The sequence below is a fragment of the Netta rufina genome (assembly GCF_964035555.1).
Source record: "Netta rufina genome assembly, chromosome: 1".
NCBI lineage: Eukaryota > Metazoa > Chordata > Aves > Anseriformes > Anatidae > Netta > Netta rufina.
This window is the reverse complement of record NC_140123.1, coordinates 127,366,776-127,394,760: the sequence shown is the minus strand read 5'-3', so window position 1 is coordinate 127,394,760 and position 27,985 is coordinate 127,366,776. Positions and strand designations below refer to the sequence as shown.

The 27,985-nt window shown below is 40.3% G+C and overlaps 2 protein-coding genes across 7 annotated transcripts; one reads left to right on the top strand and one right to left on the bottom strand.

The window, feature by feature from the left end:
• Positions 1-26: 26 nt before the first annotated feature.
• On the bottom strand, positions 27-6,049 carry SYCE3 (synaptonemal complex central element protein 3). Of its 5 annotated transcripts, XM_084288612.1 has the most exons (5): positions 5,925-6,049; positions 5,536-5,657; positions 5,294-5,402; positions 4,101-4,247; positions 27-4,016 (listed from the first exon to the last, which is right to left on the bottom strand). In XM_084288612.1, exons 3-5 carry the CDS (start codon positions 5,400-5,402, stop codon positions 3,964-3,966), a joined length of 309 nt encoding a protein of 102 aa, XP_084144738.1. In that variant the 5' UTR covers positions 5,536-5,657; positions 5,925-6,049; the 3' UTR covers positions 27-3,963. The 5 variants fall into 5 exon arrangements, with proteins under 5 accessions (XP_084144738.1, XP_084144740.1, XP_084144739.1 ...); XM_084288614.1 differs by lacking the exon at positions 5,536-5,657 and having other exon boundaries at positions 5,925-6,045; XM_084288613.1 differs by lacking the exons at positions 5,536-5,657; positions 5,925-6,049 and adding an exon at positions 5,677-5,902.
• On the top strand, positions 5,970-27,969 carry STYK1 (serine/threonine/tyrosine kinase 1). Of its 2 annotated transcripts, XM_084288585.1 has the most exons (10): positions 5,970-6,095; positions 17,314-17,421; positions 18,369-18,512; positions 19,481-19,729; positions 19,967-20,148; positions 25,040-25,123; positions 25,371-25,579; positions 25,826-25,866; positions 26,141-26,237; positions 26,917-27,969. In XM_084288585.1, exons 2-10 carry the CDS (start codon positions 17,355-17,357, stop codon positions 27,119-27,121), a joined length of 1,278 nt encoding a protein of 425 aa, XP_084144711.1. In that variant the 5' UTR covers positions 5,970-6,095; positions 17,314-17,354; the 3' UTR covers positions 27,122-27,969. The 2 variants fall into 2 exon arrangements, with proteins under 2 accessions (XP_084144711.1, XP_084144710.1); XM_084288584.1 differs by lacking the exon at positions 5,970-6,095 and having other exon boundaries at positions 17,259-17,421.
• Positions 27,970-27,985: the final 16 nt, after the last annotated feature.

Sequence of the window (27,985 nt, the reverse complement as noted above, 5' to 3'; positions counted from 1 at the left end):
TCTTGTCTAAAGCTATGCTGGATGATACATGAGCAAGGACGTGGCAATGTTAAGTAGGGCTACTTGAATGCAAAACAACTTCTACAAAAAATATACAAGGCAGCTATAACTTACAATGCCTTCTGATTTTGTGACTCAAATAGCTAGGTTTTTCTGTTACTGTCTTCCAGCAGGAGTTTGGAGGATTGGGAAAAACTATCCTGCAAATTCATTCCAAATCTGTTTGCAAGGCTCTTGTGTTCTGTAAACAGTAGAATGCAAGGTTCTCTTTGAGATTCCTATCTGCTCAAAAAGACAGCTAATGTAACTGCCACTTCATTCTATTCCAAGATAGTGGCAGTAAAATTTATTAGCCCCCCTAAAACTTTTTTTATTGAAAAATAAAATATTGTATCTCTTCTGTGCTGAAGAGCAGAGTTCTTAAAGTTCTTAACTGTCCTATGAATGCATGTTTGTGTTCCTTCATGAAGTTTAGATATCTTGCAAGTGTTATCAGTCTCCTTCCAGCTGCTGAATATGGGTGTGTTTGTTCAGATATCTTGTTGCATGCTTCATTCTCCAACATGTCCAACACTTATGTTTCTGTCCTACAGTTGCTGTTACTCAAAGTTGGGGTAGTGTATTTGTATCCTTAAAACACCTCTTCCTGAACTTAGCTATACAATCCTCACATAGCCTTTAATAAATAATAGCACTTCAGATAAACCCTATTGGTACAGATTGACACTGTACATGTGTATGACAAAAGGAGTAGAGATAAAAGGAGTAGAGGTTCCTGGCAGGTGAGTTCTGTCCTCATCTAGTTTCCATGTTCAGGAAAAAGGCAAGGATTTGGACTGAGATTTCTAAATAACTGTCAACATGTGAAACAGCCCAAATTTGTAGAACAAATCTAAAACATGGACTTGATTTCTGAACCTTTGTAAGGTAACCTGAATTGAGTTTAAAATAAGAACTGTGAAGCAGAAGTGGTAAGCACCAGTACTGGAGGAAATAGCCCAGGCTTTGTTTAGAATGTTAATGTTCTGATGAGGATTGATAAGTTGAAGCTTCCATTTGAAATGCAAAGTCCCTGTCCCCCCTTGGGCAGGCCTTCTCAATTCTATTTTTACAGTGTATCATTACAGCCTTTCTGTATCAGACAACATCTGACTTGGTTTGCTGGTTCTTGGATACTTGGTTCTTGGATACTTGTAGGCATCCAACTCTTTCCCTGCAGACAGGTTAAGTATGTAACAATGGACTGTAGATTTTGTTGTGATGAGCACTGTAAAAAGGTGGCACTGCTAAACAGAGTGCTTACCGCCCTTAACAAGTGTTTAAAGATCAACTCTGTGCCCTTCTTGCTAAGGTTCACACTTATCAGCTGTGGAATTAGATTTGACCTTTCTATTCATGCAAAATGAAGCAGAACAAACAGATTCCACTGTCCAGGTCTCAGCATTAATGATAACTTAAAAACAAAACAAAAGTTTTTAACTGATTCATGATGTGCTTATTAAGTGTTACCATAAGTGGATAAAGGAAGAATAATTAAGAACTAATGGAACAGAATTGTTACTGCTATATTTGAGGTTATAGAGTGGCAATGTACCAGTGCCCCCTTCTCTTACTTTTGTGGCTGTTTAAGGGAAAGCACGTGCTTTTTCAAAATACAGTGTAGGAATCACCTAGGAATAACTGCTGCACAGGCTGAAGTCACGTAAGTGGAGTTCAGTGAGAGTGAGCATAAAGCTAAGCTGCTACTTATACTTTTCGTTACAAAAATCTTCCATAGTGGGTGAGTAGAAGATGTCAACCTAGCAATCATGATTACTGTTACAGTTGTGAACACTAGATGGAGATGTTGATCCATATCCTTTCTACTTCTGTAAACAAAACTTGTATTGTGCACCCCTGTCACAGAAAAATCTGTACTTTGATGTGGCTTCTGTGGCAAGTCTTAAGTATCCAGCTGGGCTAGAATGTGGTAGATGTAGACAAAAAAAAACTGTCAATCTCCACAAGATGATTATCAATTTTAAAAGTTATTGTTACAAGTAAAAAGAGTTATTTTGCAGTATTGTATTTCAAGCAGTATGCACTGTTCCTGTTCTGGTGGATATCCCTGACTGTCTTCCATTTATTGTGTACCTGAGAAGAAAAGCCTAGGGAGAAGGTAGGGCAGCAGTTCTAGTCTACTTAGCCAGACACATTCTCCAAGCTATATTCCCATATACAGATTTGCTATGTGCTATAGTCCCTGCCTGCAACCTTTTGGTTCTCAACCTTTTGGTTCTCTTCCTAATTTTTGTCCCTACCACTCATCATAGTTAAGCACTTGTTGGGCATATGGTTACAAGTTTAAGAACTTTCAAGAGTAAGAAAAAGGATAACATAGACAACGTGTTTTCACAGGTATTCACAATACCTGCCCTTTAACTCAGTTCATTCACAGAGGAATTCATATTGTGCTAAGCCCCTCAGCATGAGCATCTGTCTTTGAGACTGCATTGGTGTGCTATAATTTATCTGCTTCATGGTGAGAAGTCTAAGGCGTACTTCATACTTTCTGTTGCTATAATGCCTACCTCCATGGTTATACAGAGAAAAAAAAAAATCCAAGACTGGTCAAATTGTAGAATGATGAGACCTCAGGGCTAGGAAAAAAATCATATATCATTGCATAACAGTAGGTCAGGAGAGGGCTACAGGTATATCATCACTGAACATCACAGAGGACTTTTTAATGAATAAAAGCCATGCTTTGGTTTTTGTTTCAGAAGTGTTGGTTTTGAGCACCATTCTCTCAATAGGACTGCTGGATTTAAAAAAGTTTTATTGCCTTTGTTTTTGCTTTTTGTTTTCTTTTAAACACCGGCCACTTAAGTATCTAAATGAAAATTGAGCTTTCTAGAAACCTAGTCAATCTACACTTAGCACTTAATAGCCAAAACGTCACACAAAAATTGGTAAGTTTCTACACAAATTGTTAAAGGCAATGCCTCTTGGAAAAAGTTTTTTAATGCAGCATTAAAGAACAAAGATAACACTGTCAGAGGTACCAAAGTGACAACATGCCATGAAATGTTCCGAGGATTAATCAAAGCACAAGATTCATCATGCTGTTATGCCATTTAGCCCTACCTCGGCAGGAATGAAGACCTATCTGCTGGAGCAAAAGTCAAGAATATAGTTCTAACTTCATATTCTTTACCATTTATGCCTCTAAAAATGCCAGATAGCATTGCTAAACTGCATTTTAATGAAAGAGAAACTACTTCTCAAAGCTTACACTGACTTCCAGCTCAGGTAAGATACTCATTTATGCAGTAACTACAAGCCACGAGGTGATGCTCTTAATCCACACCTCGACAAGAAAATAAATTTCTTTTTTTTCTATTCCTTTTTAATATCCCACAGTAGGAACATATGGAGAAAAGCATGTTTTGTAATAATGTTAATCTGGTGTTTGCAGCAACCTCACACACAAACTACAGTCTATAATTATAAACAAGTTTTTCTGAAATAAGACATTACCTTCAGAAAGTTTGAAAGAAATGATCTTTCTAGGATAACCAGTCCAAATAAATGGTTAAAAATCCAAGGAAACAAAATGAAAACACTACAGGTGAGCTATCTAATAATAAAATTCTGTCACTGAACACCTAGTAGGCAATCCCACATCAAAATAATTCTTCAATTTTCCTTGATAGGCATATGCTGGTGCAATGCAGTTTTCCATTGTACACACACTCTCACCCCAACACATTTGTTCAGAGGTAAAACTATTCCATGTGTACATATTGACTATGAAGTGAGAGTGGTCTTCCAGGAATTTGTATATGCACACACACACACTACAAGGATGACTGATGAATGTAATAAAAATAGACACCTTGTTACCTTGTATATTCAACAATATTAATACATGTATGTATAATCATCAAAATATTTCCATAAATGTATACGCATAAGTATTTCTTAGTAAAATGAATGGCAATCCATTTTCCACGGTGTTTGTGAAACCTCCATGGCTGGAAAACAAAAAGACTGGAGAGATTTTCCAAGGGATGTAGCTCTGACAGCATGACTAATTTATTCCTTTTTTTGCTCTTCACCTTTAGATTCCCTTAGCACCTCTTGCCATTTTTTCTCCATCTCTTCTTTGCAACTCAGGAAGGCATCTTCCAGACGCCTCATGGAATTGGCCAGGTCTGGGTTGGTACGCATTACTACCATGTCATATGCCATCCAGGTTGCCTGCACTTTAAACCAAAAGATATTACCAAGACAGGAATTTTCAAAAAAAATAATAAAAATAATAATGCAGTGGCTGATTCAATAAAAGAATAAAGGACGTTAATTATTATTAGATCAGACCTTATGTCAGAGAAGGCCTATAATAAAATAGCAGAAGCTGCTCACAGTAATGCTCAAAATTAAAAAATATATATATGTTTGGTGTTACTTTTTTATAAATGTCTCAAAATACTTCAGAATGGAAGCATACAGATGTAAAGTACAAAAAGGAAATGGACATTTTACCTAACGTTTACAACAAAATGGGTAATTAAAAAAGGTGTAATCAACTTTTTTAATATGAATGAATGAAACCCAAGAATTCTAGCTCCAGAGCAGTAACAGGAGGCTTATGTTAGGTGAGGAAAAGAAAAGCCAAAGATCACAGCATGGAGATGGAAAAACAATTAAGAACAACCTAACTAATGAGATCAGTTCTTAAATTTCATTCTTTCCTTTTTGTTTTACCATAAATTGACTGTAGTTTTCTCAACAACATTCCTAAATCATCATTAATTACATATAATCTAATTATCAATTTCCATCCACTTGTGTTAGTTGTACGGTTTCTGATAGAATTGTTGCAGAATATGAAGAGGAATATGTAGTCTTCTCCATACATAAGATTAAATTTGTAAGGAGTCTTCCAACAGGGTAATTGTCATGGATTGACTGAAGAGTTACTGTGTACTCCACCATTTTGCAAAATTAAATTTTAATTTTATGTTTTTATTTATGTTTTAATCTTTGTAAATTAAATGCCTTAATATTATTTTTGCTTTCAGCCACCACTCTGAACTAAGCATCATCTTAGTGTTAACGCCCGATTAGATTATTTGCACTCTTTTTCTCTCAGTTAAGAACGTTAGGGCATTTGCTGATGGCAATTTTTTTTCCAACTACATTTCTATCACACAAGGAAGTTCACAGCAATAAATGTAAATAATTAATAAATCTCCAGTGTCTTCACTCTAGTAGACAAATCCACACTGTTCTTACTAAAGACCTTTACCTGTCATTTTTTCCATTTCCTCCAGAAGTTTCTCTAGCTCTCTGTTCAGGTCCTCTACCATCTTTACCACGTTATCATAATTTCTGTCCTGAGGTTCTGATCTGGCCATCTGCAAGGAAAGCAAGTATTTCATACTTTATTTTACTTTGAGGTGAGTTGATTTTGACAATATTGGAATACAGATTAATAATAAAAAGTGTGTAAGTTTCTCCGTTTACATGTCAAGCCATTAAGAGCCTGACCTGGAAGTTACTGGTTACCAACTGTATGTCGCATGCTTCCTTCAATCCATTTCAAAATCAGCTTAAGCAGAAAGATTTACACTGAAATATGCTGTATTTGTGTGAGGTAAATATTTTGGTATCTGTAATGACAAAGATTACCGTGTCAAAGAGATCATTAGAAAACGTTATCTATTTTCCTGGTACACTCGCAGCGTTTTAACGGCACGCCCGGCCTCACGGGGACGCTGAGGGCTCTCAGCGCACCCCCGCCTTTACCAGCTGCCCAAAACCCCGCGGTTTGGCCCCAAACCGCCCCGTGCCGTGCCACCCGGCAGCCACGGCCCCGTCCCACGGCTCGGGGCCCGCCGCAGCCCCTCACGGAGCCGCCGACCCCGCCTCGCCCTCACCCTCCCCGCTCCCCGCCGCCACGGGGCCCGCGTGCGACGGGGCGGGCGGCAACGGGACACAAGAAAATGCCGTGCCGTCCTCCCCGCCCGCCCGCGGCTGCGGCGCCCGCGGGCTGAGCCACCCCGGTAAATGTTGTGGTTCGCGGAAGCGAGCGCTGCGGCGTCGGCGAGGTAGGCTGCCGTGGGAAGGGGCGGGGAAGGACACGGCTTTTTTTTGGGGGGGGTGGGCGGCTGTCGCGGGGCGTCCCGGCCGCCTCCCCTCCTGCCACAGCGGACGCCAAACGTAGCTGGCCTTCCCCGGAGGCCGGAAGGCAGGAGGTAACCCCCCTTCCCTGCTGCCCCGGCGTTTCGGTGTTGGGTAACCTCAGCTCCCGGGGGCTGTGCACCTGTGTGTTTGTCTGGCGCTGCTTTCCCATGTACTGCTTCCTCGCTCCGTGAAAATCTGGGCAGCTAGCATCCTCTGTTTGTATAATAATTAATGTGTGCACGCAATTCCAGTAGTTTGCGTGCCTTAGGTACCTTGCTAGTGCATAATACTAAGTGGGCTGAAATCCATTTCCCGTGGCACTGGCAGACGGGAACAGTATGTTTTCAACGTGCCTTGGTTTATTTGTCATTCTTGCCTGTCCTTTAGGACACAGCGATGTGGTAGAGGGTGAATTACAGGTCAAAAAATATATTGTTAAATGGAAACAAACATGCTTTTATGTAACAGTGTTACATTAAGTGAACTTTTGTGATATACATACTCTTTAGTTCTTGTGAGGTCTCTGTTGGCATCCTTGCCAGGGAAGAGCCAGCTTCTCTGTTTCTTTTTGTGTGAAGTGACGCAATTTATTCAATACTTAGACTGGGTGTTTAGGCTATTGTACTTCTGTTCAACAGCTTCCAAGTTTAGCCAAGAGGAGCTGTTGTGTTCTCACTTGGAAATGTGAACAATGTAAAAATGCAGTGGCAAAAAAAAAATGAACTTAGGAGGAAAATGTGTATATTTAGCAGAAAGAACATAAGAAGCTGAAAGAGAAAAGGTAAAAGTAACTGAAGAATGTGCATGCCTATTGTGCTCAGGGTGTTAGTTGCTAAGGTCAGGAGCAGCAAGAAACCACACAAAGCTGTATGTGCTGCACCTAACTTCCAATCTAACAGTTTGTCAATTGATGACTACTGATTTGAGGATCCCAGTGAGCTCTCACTCTGGGAAATTATTTATTTGAAGAAGAAAACAAGAGAATCTAGCTCAGACGCATGTTATCTAACTTCTGTCATTTGACAAAGATGTGAATTAGGAGCTGGGCTACCCTTTATACCTGTCATGTAGGAAGAGAGGATTTTAGTGCTTGAACTGCTTACAGAACTGCCTATGACCTTGTGCTAACTATAACAGAGAGTCTGTGGCAGCCATACTCCTAACTTTGTTTTTCATCTCTGTCAAATGAATCCAAGCCTCTGGGCCTGGAAAATCTGCCAAAGAAGCCAAAGGGGAAAACTCTACCATAACCTACTGAGCTTAGGTACTTCGAGCATCTAACCATCCTTCAGGATCTTTCCTGAGCATCTGGTTTGAGTAGGGAGGGCTGACCGCCAAGGCAGAGACTGTAAAACTGCAAAGGAAATTTCCATTTAGATTCAGGAAGAGAGTTGGGAAAGGTACAGTCTAGTTTGGCTGGAAAGTGGGTGGAAAAGATTACTATTAGTTGTGCCTCACCTTAAATAGTGGAAGTGCTGGCAAATTACTGGACCTTCAACTGGCTGATGAGAATTAATCTTTTGATCATTTAGTTTTTATATGGAAGAGCTCTTTTTTTCTCCTCATTTCTCTTCATGTAATGCAGCTCCTCCTAGTCTTCATTCTTATGGAAATTTTTAATAACAAAAGCAGTAAGGATGAATTGAAAATCACAGTAGAGATACCATTTTCAAGAAAAATCAAGGCAAATGAATTGTTCTCAAGTCAGAATATCTTGTCGTCATGAGAGGCAGAGCTCCTGAGGCAGAAGTGACTTGGGATAATGATGGGAATGTTTCTTTCACTTCTAGATCATCTCTTCTGATTCTTGCCCTGCTCAGGGACAAATGGCTAGCTTGTGGAACCAAAGGAAGAGGTACTAAGCCTTTCAACCTCTGTGGGGTTCGTCTGACCAAAAGATCAGTCATTATCCATCATCTATGGGCATGGTTTTCAAATCTTACAGTAGGATGTGAAAGTAAACATCAGAAAACTTACTGCCTCTAAATTACTGCAGAAAAAAATGTGGATACCACAGTAAGATTAAACAAGAGGATCCTTTCATATGAAGCTTACTTTCTGGACCAGTGACAGTTTCTTGGAGTTTGCTGACTTTCTGGAAGTTAAACTAGAAAAGTAGCAGCCTGCTGAACAGTCTCATCACATAGGACAAAGACTGAATGGTTTGTGGCTGCATTGCCACTCAGTCTCAGAAGCATGTTGTTGAGGTTACTTAGCAGTTGTGTGTAGTTTGGATGGTTGCTGTGTGTGGTAAAGAGGACGTTTTTGTTAGCAAGACTGACAGTCCATCACCTTTCAGTGCACCTAGTCATACATAAGGAAAAAATTGCATAAGGAAAAAAACAGAAGGACATTTAAACAGGCAATGTTTTCTTTGTGGCTGTGCACACAATAGAAGACTTGTAGCAGAAGTTTGCTTTTCACAGGACAATAAACGACTGCTGTCCCTTAACCAAACAGGGGGAGGGGGTTATGGATCTGTGAGGAAGACTATAGTTTGAAGTCTGAACTCTGAACTGTTAAAACATTTTCTCCAACCAGTCTGACTGGCATCACAGCAGAAAGATTGACTGGGGAAACTAAAAGCAACAGGGGTTGCTACTTTTGCATATGCATACCTTGAATATTAACCCCATGCCTTTCCTACTCTTTATTTCTACAGGTGGGGGCTGTAGAAACTGTGGAACAAGGATCAAAATGAGAAAGACTATCACTTATTATATTCTTAAACAGTATATTTGAATAGGTTCCCCCAGCTGCCCTTAGGGAAAGTGCCTCTGGAAAGCAACACATCTCAGTAGAGAGCACATTTAAATGAGGTACTATTCTTTGCAATTTATCTGCTTCTTAATGAGGAGTGAGGTATAGATCCTCAGATCTTTTACTTCTTCACAGAGAAAATACTGCTGACAGTCAATGCAAGGTAGCACCAGAACAGGAGGAAAATAGAAAACAGAGCCTCAGCCTATGGTCTGCAGCTGTAGTGATCTTTGTAACTCGAGAAAATTTTCAGTCTAGAGGATTTCTGCTGATTTCTCGGGGTACAGGAGTCCACATTATGTGACTATTTCACTAATATTATTTTGCTTGCTTCTGCCAGGCTCTGTAGAGATCAAGACATAAAGAGATCCACTCCTGAGTTTAACCATTCTTTACACCTAGAAAGTAAATGCCAGGTGGAACGATAATCCCAGAGAGAAGTTTGAGAGGTACTGCTGTACAGATACATTGATATGCAGTTGCTCCTATGGATAGATTAACTACTGTGTTTCCCTATCTAAAGCTATTGCCTCTACCACAGCTAAAAACTTCCCAAAACTAATTTATACAGCACCAAAGTGTTAATAGGAATAAATCAGATCTGCTCAAACAGTTGTCAGAGATCATATGATTTTTACCTATCCAAAGCCACCAGTAGAGCGTCATGACTGTGCACTGAACTTTGTCTCTCAGTGGTAGGTCTCATGTTGTTTCCTCTTGTAATACAACTGCCTCCCTCTTGTGTGAAATAGGTAAGCAAATAATCTTCTACAGGCTCATATAATCAGGACTCAGGAATCTGAAACACAAGATGTTTCGGTGATAGCTGAGGGCAGTCTATGAGCTGACAGGGGGAGCCTACAGCCCAGCAGCTGGGACTCAAATACACTGGTTGGTTGGGAAGGAAGTCCCCAGGGCAGAAATGCTAAGGAACTGAAATATAATGAAGAGTATACCCCATGGCTGCTCAGGACTGAGGGCACTGACAGAGCTGAACAGTGACTTCAAGGGCATGGTAACAAGATGAGATTGCAGGGTGTGTTCTAGAATATTAACAGGACTTATTGGAGAGGTTAGGATGGATTTTGAAGGGGCTTTGTAAGTGCGAGTCATTGTCAGGGCTGTGTGGGAAGCTCCAAGCTGGGCTACCGAGAGAAAAGGGAAAGGGAAGAGCTGAACAGCAGAGATGGAAAATGCTGGCAGAATGCATGGGCAGCCTGAGCAAGAGGGATACAAGGAGCAAGTCTGAATGTGAAAAAACCTTGCATTGCAGCTATCTGTTTGGGTATTATTAATCTTTTCTCCCTTTGTTCAGTTGCATGTTCTCTACCGGGTTGTGTTCCTGATAGAAAGCTTTTTCAGCATCTGGAGTTTTTTTAGGGGCGTTGTCCAAATGTTGTGTTCTGAGAACCCATTTTATTTCTAAAGATGAACCATTAATCTGAAGTGTGCAGTTTCCGTTTGTTATGTTAGCCCGTCCCTCTTGATGGGCGCTTGCCTGCCTTTCCAATTATGCTCGAAGGTCCCCGCTCAAGGAGTCTTTGCCTTGCCTGTGTCTGTCATCAGTGGGTGAGCAGCTGGTGTGTGCAAGCCAGGCAGACCCGTTTTACGAGTGTGTGCCTACCTGTCAGCTTGCGTGTTGGACTTAGGCTCCTACGATACCCCTGGGGAGACAGCCGAGAGAACCTCGAGGAGTAAAGAACCGCAGCTGGGCAGGTCAGGGGCAGGCAAATCAGTGAGGAGGAACTTAGTCATAAGAATTACAGCTGCACGAGGTAACCATCAGCATTATCAGGAGTGGCTTCAGACAAACAGGGAGCTGGCAGCAGGTGGGTTCCAGGAAAAGAGTACTGCAGGGCAAGAGAAATGGTGTGATTGAGGTAAGTGAGAGAAAACGCTGCTAGAAGACTAGCTGATGAATATTTAAACATTTGAAAAGACTTCTATTAACATAAATATGACATGAACTAGGATATAACTGCACTGTAAAATTTATACATCTATGTACATCTGAGTGTGTTCTTACTGCTTGTACAGAAGTTACTTATACATCTCTGTGATAAAATCTTGTCATAACGGTATTGGGGTTTGAGAAAATAGGGTGATACCCTCTACACACAGGTTGATGAAATAATGAAATAACTTCTAGGCACATTTTAAACAGGGAGAAAATAAGAAAGGAAATAAGTACTGTTTAAAATTAGTTTCAATTCACTGAAATAATGCAAGGCAATGCAGTGCCCGTGAATACAAATATGCTCAGTGCTCAGTTAAGTAATATGTGCCTAGGTGTGGATTCAGAATTGATTAGCATTTGATTTGTCACTACTGCTTTATTGTAAGGAAATTAAATAATCCTACGTGGTGCAGGTATCTAGCTTTTTTCTGTGTACTTACCTGTTTCCATCTATATGTGCACGCACATAAGCTACTTAAGCATAAAGACAATCTACATTAAATGCACCAACAAATAGCCAAAAGTTAAGGACTTGTGAAGCTAAAGTTATGTGCACAACTTCAGCTAAATTTCCATATGGCTGTGTGTCTATGAAAGCAGGTTCACATCGTTTCTTAAGCCATTATGCAGCAACATGATATGCAGTATTTTTATCATGCAGTGTTTTTTTACAACAAGAACTACATGTGCATTGATCCTTTGAAAAACTCTCAACTCTTCTAATGCCCTGGTATGGCTTTTTCTGTCACAATATTTCACAATATCTGTATTAGGTTTGTACTAGGGTTTGGGTACAGGCTTAGTGCTTGCAGCTACTGCCAAAATCAGTGAAAAACATACAACATGGCTGGTGCTTTCAAAAGTAGCCTGTGATTTTGGAACTACAAAAAGGAAGGTCATGGGTAAATGTATGTTTGCGAACCTGGCCTCTAGGCGTTTCATATTCTTTCTCACTAATGGCTTCAGGTTAATGTATTTGTTACTTTATTATTATTATTATTATTTTATTTTATCTTTTATTTTGCAGGCTACCTATGAGGAATATTTTTTGTGGCCTTAATAAAGGGGAGTGTGATTAAAGTGTATGTTAGTATTTCAGAAACTATATGAGGGCTTATCTGTATTAGAAAAATATTTTTGTCTTAATCACCATTTAGTTTCTGTACTGTTTCACACTTCTCTGCTCAGGACTTCCTCATGATGTACAAATAAATTCATTTTTTTTGTGAGATGATCTGAGTTTAAGCAAAACTTAGCACCATAAGATCTTGCATATCTCCAATGACATGGTGCCGGTTTGGACTGATCTCCTTAGGATAAAAGCACAACAGTGCAGAGTCCTCTTCACTCATACTTTTCAGTGCAGTGATGACTGCTGACTTCGCCTGTTTTTTATGCTCCCTTGAAAAGGAGCCAGGTTTGCCCTAAGTGATCCACCTGCCCAGGTAGTAGCATGAACCTTGTTATTTTTTTTTTTTTTTTTTTTTTTTTTTTCCCCAATGGTATATCTCTTCAGAAGTAGTCATCCTGATTTTCTGTAACTCCTTAAAATACTTCAGTAGCAGCTAGCCTAGATTTGATGTTCAGGTATTGCTTCTAATTTTGGACCAAGAGAAAATCTTGAGTCACTGTATGGGATTTTTTGAAATTCTTTGTTTATTTATAGAGCGTTACAGCTGCCACCTGATGCAAAAGTGAGTTAGAATACCAATCTTTATAGCTGAGAAATTATGACAGCGAGTGCAGCAAGCCACAGGGCATTATCAGTAATCCCTGTTTGGGACAGAAGTGAGGTGGCTCTGGTATGTTATGACCCGTACTGACCAGTCAGAATTTCCCATTCTACACGGCAGGAGATGCTGCTCAGATTAAGTAGCTCAGAGGTGCCTTATGGTGAGATGGCTCAGTGGGTCAGGGAAGCCTTGCAAAAACGTCATGATCTGCCTGGCTGTTGGAAAAGTCACTAAAGTCTTCTGAAGGCAGAAGGGACAGGACATGCAGGCTAACAGGTGCATAGCTTTTTGTAGACATGAAAGGCATCACGTTGTTCAGTTTGAGACCCGTGGGAGCTGTTTTTTATTTGTTTTGGATACTACTTTTATGTAAAATGGTGGACACTGCTGGGAAGAAGTCTCTATTTCTCTGCTTGCTTTTCTGTGGTATTTTTCTTCTCCCTCTCTCACATTCAGTGTGCACAGCTGCCTGGCTATCTGGAGCCCAGACACTGTGCTTTCACTGCCATTTTGGTTCCTAGTAGCTCCCTTCCTTTCCAGCTGCATGACCTGAGTTGCGTGCTTGCACACATAATGTCTGTCATAGCCTTGACTGGTAGCAATGTTCAAAGGTCATATAAAACAGAAAGAAAATAATAAAAGCAGTACAGAACTGGAAAAGCTTGAGTATAGATCTGCTGCTGCAAGGAATAAAATAGGAGGCATTATGGATAAAGGATTTATTTTGTCTTTTATCAGTCAGGCTATTTAGTATGCTAGATTGAGGAGAATAATTACTCAGCTGTTCCTTACCTACCTGCAGTCATATTACAGTTGGTCCTTGTGATGAGTGCAAGAAAAACATTTGGAAGCATATTCTGATAATAAAGTGGTGTGCAATTATGCAAGTCAGGAAGTCTGATGAAATGTTAACTTCCACATCAGCTCATAGCACAGTTTAAAAGTTTTAATGAAGATCTGAATTAATCTTAGCCTTTAATTTTATCATATTTAATTAATTTAATCACCTGTTCCTTTAGCCAGAATAGCTAATCAGTACACATGGATTTGTTTCAACAATGGGAACTGATGTTGCAAGTCAGATACATTCACTGGCAAACTGTGTACCATGAGTACATGCAGCATCTTATTTTCCTGAATGTGTCAGCCAGTTTGTGTGCACAGTTCTCAAGCCAGTTATTCCCATATATTCCATTGACATATAAGACTTTATGTTTTTGTTACTTCTCAGTCTTCACAGCAATGTCTGTCTCTTAGGCTTCTTGACTTTTAGGTGCTGGCACTTAAATAAGCGTAAATTGAGGCTGATGAAAAATGCAAGGGAAGATTATTTATTTTAGGGCAATCACCTGCTCAATTCATTTTACCACATTGCCCTGTAAATGCTTGTGCTAGCACTAGAGGGACAGCATGAACATGGGAATGAATGACAGGGAATGGAAAAATTTGTAGCAGGGCTTATGTTGGCATACAGTGCCTGTGGCTTGGTGCTGACCCAGGGAATGGTGTCATGATACAGCTTTAGACAAAATAGCCATTCAATATTCTGGGTAGTGGAAGATCCCTTTTCCCTGTTCCTGCTTCTGGATGTATGCTCTTGCCACTTCCTTGAGCCTGTGTTGGCACTTGTTAAATCGCTTGGTGAAGTAGTACCACACACAAAAATGGTAGGAAAGTACCGTGTCTAAGGGCAGCTACTTTTGCTATGTCTAGCTACCACAGTCTTGATTATATATTTATCTTGGATGTGGGGTTTTGGATTCAAGTATTGGCTGAAGAAAGGCTTGACTGTTGTTGTTAGGGTTCACATGGAGCCATGTTGTATCTGAACGTGGTTTGTAATACATTGAGCATTACTCTTACAGGCGCTAGCAAAGCTGTATTTCCTTTTGCCACAGCAAAAGCTCCCATGTTTCATCAGATCTTTTCAGTAAAACTCCTGTCCCCTCTTTCTGAGCCCTTATCAGGGAAACAGGTGCCTTTTCAAAACTTGTTTACCGAGAACTTCACAGCCTCTTGTTGCTTCCATTCAGTTCCTTGTGTTGAGGAGCTTTGTTGAGAAAAGCTAATCTGCATTCTGGTCAATGTATCAAGGGGAAGGTGTCTTTCAGGAAGTCTTGAGAGCCTGAAACTGCACAGAAACATATCGCTGTTACCTTGATCTTTGGCATTCTGAAGGAAGAGTGGCCTGGTACTGTGGTTGTTACCTACCATGTTTTATTTTTATATTTCATTACCAATTAGTTTTCTTGTATAAGGTGTACAAGCACAACGGCGCATCAGATCTGGTGGAAAAAAATGCTTGTGGTAGGAAAAAAAAGGAAATTCAAGGATTTGTGTAAAAAAAACAAAAACGACAAGTTTGTTGAAACAAGCAGAAGGAGAAGGAAATCAGAATAACCTGAAAGTCTAGATAGGCTCAGGCAAGGAGAAGCAAATGTATTTTTAGAAGTAAGCAATGAAGAGAAATGAAGATCCAAGAGTTCCAGGTAGTAGATTTTAGTATATGCAAAAGAGTACTAAAAAAAAAAACAACAGTGGAATAACTAAACTGATATTTACTTGTGATTGCACAAATTGTCCAATACAAATTCTAAATTGAAATTATGCAGGATAAGTTTTCCAGGTGCTCATGATTGAAACAACATAGTCTTGGCACAACATAAGACAGACAAGGAAAAATACAGTTCCAATAAGGTATAGGTTTTGGACCTCTTAACATATTTTCGTTCCCTGTATCCTTGCTTTACGCTGGAAAACTGACTTCATATATTAAAGTAAATATTTGAGCACTGTCTGTATGCTTTCTGCTCTGTGGTGACAATGCACCTGTAAATTTAAAAATGTTGGTTCCACATAACCTCAATGGGTGCCTTACAGGTATACTGTAAAAAATGTTTATTAAATATATAAGAAGATTAGATATGTGAGATGAGATCTGTGTGTTTCTGAGTTAGCAGAACAGTCCACAAGAATGCTAACTCAGGAAGGAAATGCAGGAACTGCAATGTTGTTAATGTTTGACCAGCAAGCCGCAGAGCTAAGTACAAGAATTCATTTGTTCTTGGCCTGGAAAGTAGCACTGAAAACCTTTTCAGAATTATATCACTAAGTGCAGCTTCTTTTTCTACTTCTCTGAGTTTTGGAAGAGGATAGAGTGTGAATGGACTTGTCTACTCTGACTTTTACATTGGTAACACCAATGCGTCTCTGTAAACAGTAGCAACCAGTGGGAGTGCCAGTGCAATTAATGCGCCAGTGATTTTATTTCTGGATTACATAGTTCTGCCTGGGTATGGTTAGAAAATGCATGTGCCGCCCACTGACATTGCTAATGGCAAGAACCTAAGGTAGGTAGGAACCTTTTTTACAGAAAGGGGAGCAGTATATACATGGTTGCTGCATCAAAGCTTTTTTTCGTGGATCTTCGTGACCGTATGAACATGTTTCTGCATAAGTAACAGCTGGTATACCTGTGCTTATGTGAGCCTGTGCGTGCACCTTGTTTAAATATAAGCATGCATTTCTAATGAGCATCTGCATAAAGCAAAGCTATTGACTAGTGGTAAGATAGAGCTTGGACTGTTTGTGATTTAGATTATTCAACATGGTTGCTTGCTAATTGTTCCTAAAGTCAGTTGTTCTGTGATGACATCATGTCTGTTCCTACTTGTCTTTTGTATCTGTGTATTTGTTTGAGAATGAAAGAAGCTAGGAATGTTCCTCTCAGGGTGATGCCTGTGTATTTGTGTGTAAGTATGCTCATGTGTTATAGCTGAGGTTGTTTGACTTTGTCTGCTTGTTTTCAGAGTTTACCTGAAAAGCTTGGAGTTATTTCTGTATCGTTGATATTTTTGTAGCCACACCCTGAAAGCAGGTGGATTTGCTGACATATTAAGAATCAAAGGAAATAAAAAATGAAGTAGACTTTTTTCAATATCTTAAAAAGCAGATATACTCCGTTTTCCTCTTTCCACTGCATCTTTTTTACAGCTGATTAAGCATAAATTCAACCCTTAATTTTAAGCATGAGAACAAACTCTTTAATGTTTTATCTATCAACAAGTTCCATAAAGCCACGTTAGTATAAATAAGAATTCCATATTACTATTAGCATTTGTTGTTGCAATTAACTGCCTTAAACCCATAGCCAAAAAATAAATAAATAAGTGCTTCCAGGAAAAAAAGTCCCAATGTCTATAAAACATTCTAGCTGATACTGTTTGTGAAGCTAAGTCTTACCCTTTGGCAATAATATGAGTTGTGAAAAGAACTCTAGTCAAGCATGGCAGACATTCTGTATTCATGCTTCTGATTTGTTCGTTTATTATGGACCAGAAGATAAAAACCTAAGTAAATCTGGGATCTAAGAAATGCTAGGCTCTTTAAATATGATTGAATTAGTGACTATGAATGTTTGTGCATATGACAACCTTTAGACCTATGGGTACCCAATTGTTTGTGTAGCACTGCAGAAAAAAAATAATCTTAAATTCTCATTGATTGTGCAGTCTCCAGTTCATGGGATTTGATAGTGGATATCCCGTGTCATTCTCTAAGCCTTGAAGTCCCTGTGCTGTTTCTTCACACTACTACTGAATTTAAGGGGTGGAAATCTCAATATTCTTTTCACTAATTGTTTCCTAAATCATCCTTCCTCCTAACAAATTTCATTAATATTCTTCATGTCAGTGCAGACAACAGGCTGGAGATTCGCTTGCTTGTGGTTGAACATGGCAGGGGATGTGAAAAGATTCACACGCATGCTACTGGAATGCAACAGCAATGACAAGCTCTGTGGTAAGATTCACAGATTCCTTTAGCATCTTTCATATGCTGAGCTTTGCTGGCCAGCTTTGCTAAAAGGGGACCAAGCTCTTTCCCCTCCTCCACTTGCATCCCAGCCCAAACAGAAGGATTTGACTGACCTTTCCCTGCATTGTCTCAAGGTGGAAACTTCTGTGGGGATTCCAGCCTTTATGGTGGGATTCATCTCACATAATTTTAGCTTAGAGTATTTCTACGTTGAATGAATCATAAAGGTGAGATTAAGATGTCATGACATAGTCAATTAGATTCTCTGCTGTTTTTCTAAGGACCAATTTTGTGAGATTTTGATTTCATCACTTCGTGTCATCTTTGGAAACTGAAATGGTGCCTTGCCCCAGTGCAAAAATAGCACCACCCCCAAATCAAGAGAGTCAATTACCTGCAACATCCTTGTTAATTATAGTGTTTTTGGGTCAAATTCTAAACCAGGTGATCCCACCCTTTTTTCTTTAAAATGCTCCCTATAGTTTCAATGGAAATAGTTGAACCTGTATAGCACTGCTATTTAGATTTGTGATAGCACAGCAATGTCCAGCCCTTCCCATATCCCTTCTATCCCTTTGCCAGGGCCAACTATATTTCACTGGTGGGATACTTACACTCACGGTTACAGTTCCTCACCTCTGTATTAAGGCATCTAAATAAGTGACCTGAGGTGCAGGAGTCCTGAGGCTTCATGAGGTTTTAAATATTCAGCACCTTTGAGGAATAGGGTTGCAGCACTAAAAGTGTTCAGTTGTTATTCCAAGGAGCAGAGGGTGAACACCCCCACACACCTTTAGGGTTGAAGTTTACTGAAATGATTCATTACTGCTATGTAATACATAATTTGTGCATATCAGGTAATGCTGCACACAGTCCTTTTCAAAACAGTGATGTTTATGCCTTGGCTTCCCATTTTCTTTGTCTGCTTGTAGTTGTGCGTGAATATCAGACCGAAGTGATTGTTGTCCCAGCTCTCCTTGTGGGTTTTTTTGTCATCCTACTAACCGTGATCCTTTGGCTCCATTGTCGAGGCTTGCGAACAAAGAGGGAGGGATCTTCAGCATCTGAACAACAAGGTAACCATCATAGTTTTCAGAGGAAAGCGTGTTGGTTTCAGTGGTCCTAAGTCAACCCATTTCCTCATTGCTTGAGCTGTTAGGCAATACTGTTTCTGAAGAGCCTGAGTGGTATCCAGCAATCTAGTGAACATAAAAATTGGGGAACCCTTATTTACTCCACTTGAGGTAGCAATAATGGAATTTGTAGTGCAGATGGTTCTCAACAAACCTGAAGCAACATACCGTACTGTGGTAACATCATGTGAGATCTGTAAAGTGTGCTTACATAAGAGTCTTCATGGATGCTCATGCAAGGAGAGTTTCAGAGGTATGACAGTCTTTTGGATGCAGATCACACCTAGTTAACTTGTTATATATATTGTCATTTAAGAAATTTCATTTCAAACTCCTGTATTCCACTTCTTATGGGGACGAAAGGAAATAGAATAGGGAGTGGTGAGAATGTGAGAAAAGGGTTGTCATTACTACAACCACATGCTGCTCTGTGGAAAGGAAAGTCCAGTTCTGAACTGTTCTTGTTTCTGCACAGGAAAAAAACATCTTCGGCCTATATTAAAGGAAATAACTGAAAACAAAGATAAGTTGTTTGTGGGAGCACCCTATGTGTGTCTCTCTCGTAACAAACAGTAGTTGGTAATAAAAGAAAATGTCTGTGGCTTCAGCACATGGGAGTCAAATACAAATTGTGTCTTACCCAGAAAGAAAGTTTGTACAGTTAAATACAGTACAGGTCTCCAGACTCGTTCTGCCTTTTCATCAAGTCAAGTGGGAGATAAAAGATCTTGAATGCCTCTGGGGCATAAGTACGATACACTAACATTTCTTTATTACATCCTGATTTCCAAAAGCAGTATGGAGCAAAAATCAAAAGAACATAAAAAAAAAAGACAATAGGAGGGGCATTGCCACCTACTGCAAAAGTTCATCCCTCTGGTTTTATGCATCACATTTTTTGTTTTTGTCAGTGAATGACAGGAACCAGCAAGAATCAAGCTCACCTAAGAACCAGTATATACAGATGAGTGAAACAACTGTGGAGAACCTGCTAAATTCTGCATCCCTGACTCTGAAAGAACTGGAGATACCACGAGAGAAACTCTTACCAGGCACCTTGCAGGTGATAAAACATGGTCGGTATGGGAGCATCTACAGAGCAGAACTGGAAACTGGAAACCCTGGGAAGACTACAACTGTCATATTGAAAGCCTTACAAGGTAAAGCACGTGGCCAGAAAGCATTTTGTTACAGATCTGTGTATCAAAGACATGACGTTGGTCAGAACTTTGCAGTCATTACTAGGAGAGATAGAGCTGTGTTCAGTAACATAGCTAGTCATAGTAGCATTTTGATTGGACCAAAGAAAACTGCAGTCATGTTGATTTTTAAGTTACTTGCCCTTTTCTTTGCTGCCTCCACATGGTGCTAGACTGGGATTTCTTTGATTCTTTCAGATCTGGCTGGTCTCCAGGAAGTAAAGGATTTCCTGGGAAGGATTAAATTCCATCAGAATCTTGGCCATCATGAGAACCTGGCTGAATTAGTTGGATGCTGTGTAGACCGGTTCCCACTTTATATGATCATGGAAGATGTGTCTCTTGGTGACCTGTTGACGTTTCTATGGACATGTCGGAAGGTGAGTCAAAAGAAGTGATGACAGCATATCTTCTTAAATTGCTTATGTGCATATCTATGTGTAAATCACGTAAGATTCTTTTCATCTCTCCATGCATCCAATCTATATCAATCTAAACTATTTTCATTCCCTAATGATGTTTTACAAAAGTCTGAGCTGGTCTATAAATAGTGTATTTCTGTATAGATGTGCTGTAGTTTGCAGAAGTTGACATTTTGTAAGTAGAAGTCCTACTTTGCAGGCCATTGGAGTTCCTTGAAGAGTTAAACAGGCATTCAAAAAAAGAGTGAAAATTGATACAGCTACTTGAGTTTCCAAAAGTTTCAAATGAAGTCCCACTCCAAAAGCTTTTAAAGAAACAGAGTACTCATGACAATAGGGAGAAGGTGCTTGAATGATAACTAATTGATGAAAAGACAAGAAACAGAGGATAGGAGTGAAAAGTACTTACAGTGAAGAGGGGTCACCCATGAAGTTCTGCTGGGAAATGTGCTAGGACCTGGTGCTTTTCATTGTATGTGTCAATATCTTAGAAAATGGGTAGTGAATGAGAATGAGGTGGTGACGGTTGACAATGACAACAGCCAGTAAGGGCAGGGGCTGACCTTGAGCAATTGCAGAAGAATGACTGTCCAATAAAAAGAAACAGATGAAATTCAGCATAGACATAAATGAAATAATACAGAAGCACAAAAGCAATCTTGGCTTCACATACATACTGATGGCCCATTGCTGACAAGATGTGAAATCATGGGACTGATTCTATGAAAACATATACTCCCTTGAAAATATTACCACAAGCCAAAAAAAATAAGCTAAATATTAGGACAGTTCTTGTCTAGACTTGCAATGCTCTGTGATTTCAATAGTGCAAGGGAGTTGCTGAGCACCCAGGCAATGCTTTGCAATGTCAGCACTTTCCCAGAGGCTGATCTGGAGGTCCAGCTAGAATAAGACACTAAGCATGCTTTGTGAATGACAGAAATGGGAGATGTGCAACCCCTTGCTTCTGTGATTTGTTTCCTATGCTTTTATTTGATACTTCAGAAAATTAGAAAGCAAGACAACAAAATCAATGGTGCTGTCTAAGCCTTTTACATCACACCCCTCTTACAGTGCTGTTTCCGTAAAGGAAAGGTTTGATGTCTGGATGCAGGACTCAAATACATACTAATGAACTTTACAGTTGGAGGAGATGCTGACTCCTTGAGGGTGGAGAGGCCTTGCAGAGAGATCCTGACAAATTAGAGGGCTGGGCAATCACCAACTGCATCAAGCTGAACAAGAGCAGGTGCCAGATTCTGCACCTGGGAAGGGGCAACCCTGGCTATACATACAGACTGTGTGATGAGAGGCTGAAGAGCAGCCCCATGGAAAGGGATCTGGGGCTTCTGCTTGACAGCAAATTGAATATGAGTCAACAGTGTGCCTTGGCAGCCAAAAAGGCCAACTGTACCCTGAGGTGTATCGAGCACAACATTGCTAGCTAATCAAGGGAAGTTACCTACAGTACTTTGCCTGGTGCAGCCTCACCTCGAGCACTGTGTGCAATTTTGGGTGCCACAATAAAACAAAGACATAAAATTGTTAGAGAGTGTCCAAAAGAGGGCTAAGAAGATGATGAAGGTTCTAGAGGGTGTTGCATTAAGGGGTGTAGCCGATTAACCATTATGGGTCTGGTCGGATTCAAGGAACTGAACTATCATGGTCTGTCCTGGTTTCAGTTAGGACAGAGTTAATTTTCCTCCTAATAGCTGGTAGGGTGCTATGTTTTGGATTAGGATGGGAAGAGTGCTGATAACACGCTGATGTTTTAATTGTTGCAGAGCAGTGCTTACACCAAGCCAAGGACGTTTCAGCTTCTTGCTCGGTCCTGCCAGCGGGCAGGCTGGGGGTGCAGCAGGAGCTGGGAGGGAACAGACCCAAAACAGCTGAGCCAAACTGGCCAAAGGGGTATTCCATACCATCTGGGGTCATGCTAAACAACATATAGGGGTGGCTAGCCGGGGTGGGGAGGCTGGCTGCTTGGGGTTGGGCTGGGCATCGGTCAGTGGGTGGTGAGCAATTGCATTGTGCATCACTTGTTTCGTACACATTATTATTAGTAATACTATTATAATCATTATTATTATTATTATTTTCCTGTCTTAATAAACTGTCTTTATCTCAGCTCACAGACTTCACTTTCCCATTTCTCTCCCCATCCCAGAGAGGGAGGTGGGAGGGTGAGTGAACGGCTGTGTGGTGCTTAGCTGCCAGCTGGGTTAAACCACAACACAGTCGTGGATTCACCAACAACATAGCACACCCTCACTCTAGCTGCGTTCAATGAGAACTATCACTGCTAGGAACAATGCAATTAAGTGCAATTTATTACAGCAACAGCTACACAGGTTCTTTGGATTGCCGGTGATAAATTCACTGTCTGCAAAAGCAATCTAACATGCATGAAATACACAGGTCCACAGCCTGGCTATTAACGCGTTAAAAAACACAAAAACTCTAGAGATTTCTAAGTTTCTGCAGAGATACCTGGTATAACCAAGTTTTCAAATCTTACAATACGGTGTCCCAGTGGAGGGGGGGAAGAGAAGCTCAGCCCATTGACTGATGTCAGAAGGTATCCTTCCTGATAGTATCTTCCCTAACATCCCCTTTCTCTTAAGCCAGTTTATATTATTTTCTATCTCTTAGGTGGAACTTGAGTGACTCTAGTCAAACATATCTTGGTTATGACTGGTAAAGTTTTCTTGCTTTTGTTTAAAGGTATAGGCTCTGAGAAATTCAGAGCATGTGCTCAGTGAGGGGTGGTTGCACCTTGGAGGCAGGTTGCTTTGGGGATGGAAGTGTGTTTTGGTATTATAATGATATTATAATGAGCAAAAGTTCACTAGAGCACAGCATTTTGTCAAAAACATGACAGGTTGTTGTCTCAGTAGCAAATGTGCAGTTTATCGGTCTCAGTGTGCGCAAGAACAGTCGAGACCTCATTTTGTCACAGAGCCTAGCCGCGGTGTCTCCACTCTGCTCTATGCTCCACACTGTTCCTTAGAGCCAGCACACCAGGTTCCCCTAGTGCAATAGCATCTATGGTTGGAAGCCTAGGGAATGGTCAGGTAGTGCAGCTACACTCCACCCTGAAAGCTTCTTCAATTCTATACATTTTCTTTAAAATGTGAATATTAGTTTAATTTTCCTAGTTACTTTACTCCACAGAGGGCAAGACATATGAGGAGCAGCTGAAGTCACTTGGTTTGTTCAGCCTAGAGAAGAGGAGACTGGGGGGAGGCCTCATGGCAGCCTGCAGCTCCCTCACGAGGGGAGCAGAGAGGCAGGCGCTGAGCTCTGCTCTCTGGGGACAGCGACAGGACCCAAGGGGATGGCATGGAGCTGTAACGGGAGGTTCAGTTTGGACATCAGGAAAGGTTGTTCACTGAAAGAGTGGTTTTGCACCGGAAGAGGCTTCCCAGGGAAGTGGTCACAGCACCAAGCCTGTCAGAGTTCAAGAAGCATTTGCTCAACACTCCCAGATGTATGGTTTGATTTTTGGGTGGCCCTATGTGGAGCCAGGACTTGGACTTTGATGATCCCTTCCAACTCAAGATATTCTGTGAATTAGTAAGAGAGGAATAGAAACAAAACATTGCTATGTTATTGTAGAAATCTGTCATACTCCCACCTCAGGGGCACTAAATTCAGAGGGATTGTTCTTTGTCTTGTTCAGCAGAAAGACAAGATGGTAACAAATAAAGCTTGTAAGTGCCATGGTCAAAACAAACAAGCGTATATGATTTTTCAGAAAGTAGGGGTTTGACTAATGGAATTCCATTCCATCAGCTAGTGCAGATACTTAAGCTTTATATTGTTTCAAGACAAGACTGAATAAATTCACTAAAGATAACCTGTTAAAGTTTACTGAACATATTGAAACCATAACCATCTCGGGAAGTCTTTAGACTAAAAATTGTTGGGGGTGGAAAACTACTCAAGAAAAGCAACATATGCTTACATTGTTCTCTCTCTCTTACTTTGGTATCCAACTAGGGTTAGTGTTATAGACAGGGGAGTAAGAGAGATGGACTGTTAGTCTCATCCCAGATATTCATTTGTATGTTACAGACATGCTTTTCTACTTGTCAGTCTAATTTGTAGTATTTAATTCACTCATATATATTTCATTCATATGTATTTGTCATGCTTTACTGGTATTCTGCCAATTTTGTCTAACCTATTAATCTCTTCTCTATACTTCGGTTTACTCATCAGTCTCTAGTGTGCCAATCTTACCCAGCATACCATATATCCGTCCTTGTACCCCTATCTTTCAGTCAATTTACAATCAATCTATGAAATTAGTTGAGGGAGCATAAGATTATACATGTAAAATACTCATTTTATTAGATTAAAAGGAAACAAGAGGGCTAGAGCACCTGTCCTATGAAGAAAGGCTGAGAGAGCTGGGAACATTGAGCCTGGAGGAGAAGGCTCCAGGGTGACTTCATAGAGGCTTTCAGTATTTACAGGGGGCTTATAAAAAAGATGGAGAAGGAATCTTTTCTCAGGTAGATAATGATAGGAGAAGGGGGAATGGTCTTAAATGAAAAGAGGATAGATTTAGACTAGATATTAGGAGGAAATTCTTCACTGTAAGTGTAGTGAGGCACTGGCACAGGCTGCCCAGAGAGGTTGTGGATGCCCCATCCCTGGAGGTGTTCAAGACCAGGCTGGATGGGGCCTTCGCCAACATGATCTAGTGGGTGGCATCCCTGCCCATGGCAGGGGGGTTGGAGTTAGATGAACTTTAAGGTCCCTTCCAAGCTAAGTGACTCTGATTTTATGAAGTTTTTCAGTACCCTCCAGCTATGATCCAAGATCTGCTCTTTTATCCTAGGATGTAATGACAATGAATGGTATCCCCTATGACCTCACTGAGAAGCAAGTATATGAAGTTGGACAGCAAGTTGCAGCAGCTCTGGTAAGTCTGCTCACATTTGCTGCATTTTTTGCTTCCTGCACAAGTCTGCATGGTGGCTTAAGTTTTCTTAGCCTAAGCTGTGAGGATGTAGTTTGTTAAAGCTGAGCCAAATATGCTGGCATTGTTTTGGTAAGCATACACCTCTGTTCCGCACTGTGGAGGATGGGTGCAAGCTCAGTAAAAAAACTTCTGTTGATTAGAATTCCTTTTAAAATGATGAAGGTCTCTTCCTCTTCTAACTTTTTAGGCATACCTTGAACAGAAGAAATTGTTCCATGGTGACATTGCTGCCAGGAATGTCCTCCTTCAGAACAGCTTCACTGCCAAGCTGTGTGGTTTGGGGCTGGCCTATGAAGCTCATGCAAAAGGTGCCAGCTCAGTCACAGGGATGGTACCAGTAAAGTGGCAAGCACCAGAGCGGCTCCTGAAGAAACCCCCTAGCATTAAGGCAGACATGTATGATTTTATTTTTGGACTATATATTAATCTATCAGTCAGACCTGTCTCTTTCACTTTGTCATGTATCATTTCATGTCCTGAAGTTTACAGTAAGGCATACCTATTCTCAGTGCAATGCTCTGCTTTACATCTCATACCTTTTCTTCTCATTTCTGCAGGTCGTGCCTAGTCATTTGTATATGTTTAAGCTTGCTAGCTAGCTAGTATGGTAACTTAACACTGCTTTGTTTTCTTTTCTTGCAGCTGGTCTTTTGGAATTCTACTGTATGAAATGATTACATTAGGTAAGAAGATTTAATAATAATTAAAAAAAATACAAAAGGAAGTAACAAATTAACAAGTTAGAAAATCTCAATTTAAGAATGCAAAGTTGGGGCATTTAACTATACATCCTGTTTTTTCCCATCTTGCAGTGTCTCAATAGTTGCTTTTAGTCTTTCTCTCAGTGTGAATTGTGATAGGAAATGAATGGATTTTGGTATGAAATGAAGACATTCTTACACAGAAGCTGCTACCTTTATCTCACGGTTTTCTACTGTTACTCCTTTCCCCTTCCAGGTGCTCCACCATATCCTGAGGTACCACCTTCTGATATCTTGCCATACCTGCAGAGACGGAACATTATGAAACAGCCTTCAAGCTGCCGGCAAGCCATGTAAGCCACTTGCTTTATGGATAATTGAAAGTGAGATTTGCAGAGATAGATGGAAGTGGAACACACAAAACTGAATCTTAACAAAGATCTCTAAGTCTAGACTGTACAAAATAGAAACCTGATAGTTGAGGAGACTTGTTCTCATGCCTGCCACATCTTACTGAAACCCTGGCTGCCAAAAACTCTCTTACCTGCTTTTGAAAATTGCTCTTGTTCCTGTTTCTTTCTCTGCCCTTGAATTTTGTTGCTCCACTGCTTCCATGCAAGGCACTGAGCTATTCTAGAGTAATCATTCTCCTGTAAATCTCCAGAATGATCTAAGCATCCACAGGGGAGATCTGAGGCATCATACTTCCTCTCGTGAAGACTTTTTTTTTTTTAATTTAATATTCATAGGCTTTTTAATCTATAAGAATACCAGTTACTGTTTCAAAAGGTAATGCCAAATGTAATCTTTTCTCCTTTTCCCATACTCACAACTGACAACCTGGCAAACAACTGCAGGTCTGCCTTTGTCCTCACACGTTATTATCTGATTGCAAATTTCACTGAAAGAACTTCCAATGAAGCAGAAAAAGAGGAAGCTTCTAGACATTCTAAGTACAAGATGATTTGACTGTAGTAAAATTTGGTGTTGGTGCTTTTCATTCCCAGCTCCTCTCTCTTCTTCATCTTACAGGTACAACATCATGAAGTCCTGCTGGCAGTGGAATGCAATTGACAGGCCTTCTCCTGCAGACCTGATTGAGTTGCTACAGAAAGCTGTAAAGACCAGCAATGACCATGCAGTACTGCAGGTGCCTGAGCTAGTGGTGCCTGAACTCTATGCTAATATTGCTGGTGTTGCAATAGATAGCCTAGTGAGTGAATACACTGTACTCTGAAGGACCCTTTCCCATATTGGTAAAGGAGTCATCTCTGAATTTGCCCTTTCTAGACAGTTTGCAAGCTCAGAATGAGGTGTGTATGTTGTGAGGGATCTCTTTGTTTTTCAGTCACATGATATATTTCAGATCTCTGCTCCACACCTGAAACAACGAACTACTAGTAATAATAATATTAAATCACCTCATTGATACCACTTTGATAGTGGTCATTTGAAAGCAAAGTTGATGTAGGAAGCTGTAGCAAATGGCAGGACAAATTTCAGTTGAAGGATATTTTGGGAAATATATCCTCATCTTGCTGTCCTGTAAAACTGCATCATTTAGAATATGTTTCTGAGTTGTATTCAGAAGAGAAAGTGTCCTGAGGAATATTGTATGGGGCACGGTCCTATTAGAAAAAGTGGACTGAGTAGGTAATGTAAATGGGTAGTTTTCTGTCCATTACAATTACATATTCTCCAAGGACCTATTGAAGTTAGTTGTATTCTTGCCCATTAAGTGTTCAATAAATGTCTTATAAATGGATAATGTTAAGTGTCCAATAAATAGATAATTTCAGAACAAGCTGAAGACTTGCAGCATCCTACAAAGCCAAAACTAGGTTTTTTAACCATATAGGATGCATGTCTGGAAGAAAAAAAAAAAAAAAAAAAGAAGAAGAAGAAGAAAAAAGGTTATGTGAAAAAAAGCTAATCAATGGCTCTTCTGAAGGGGAGTATTCATCCTGCAGGAAATGTTCAACCATTAGTAGTACATCAGCATGGGGATGGTTATATACTAAGAATATATAGCTGTACAAAAGAGCTTAGATTCTTTTTTTTTTTCCATTAAAATTTATTAATCCTCCCAAGACACTGTAAT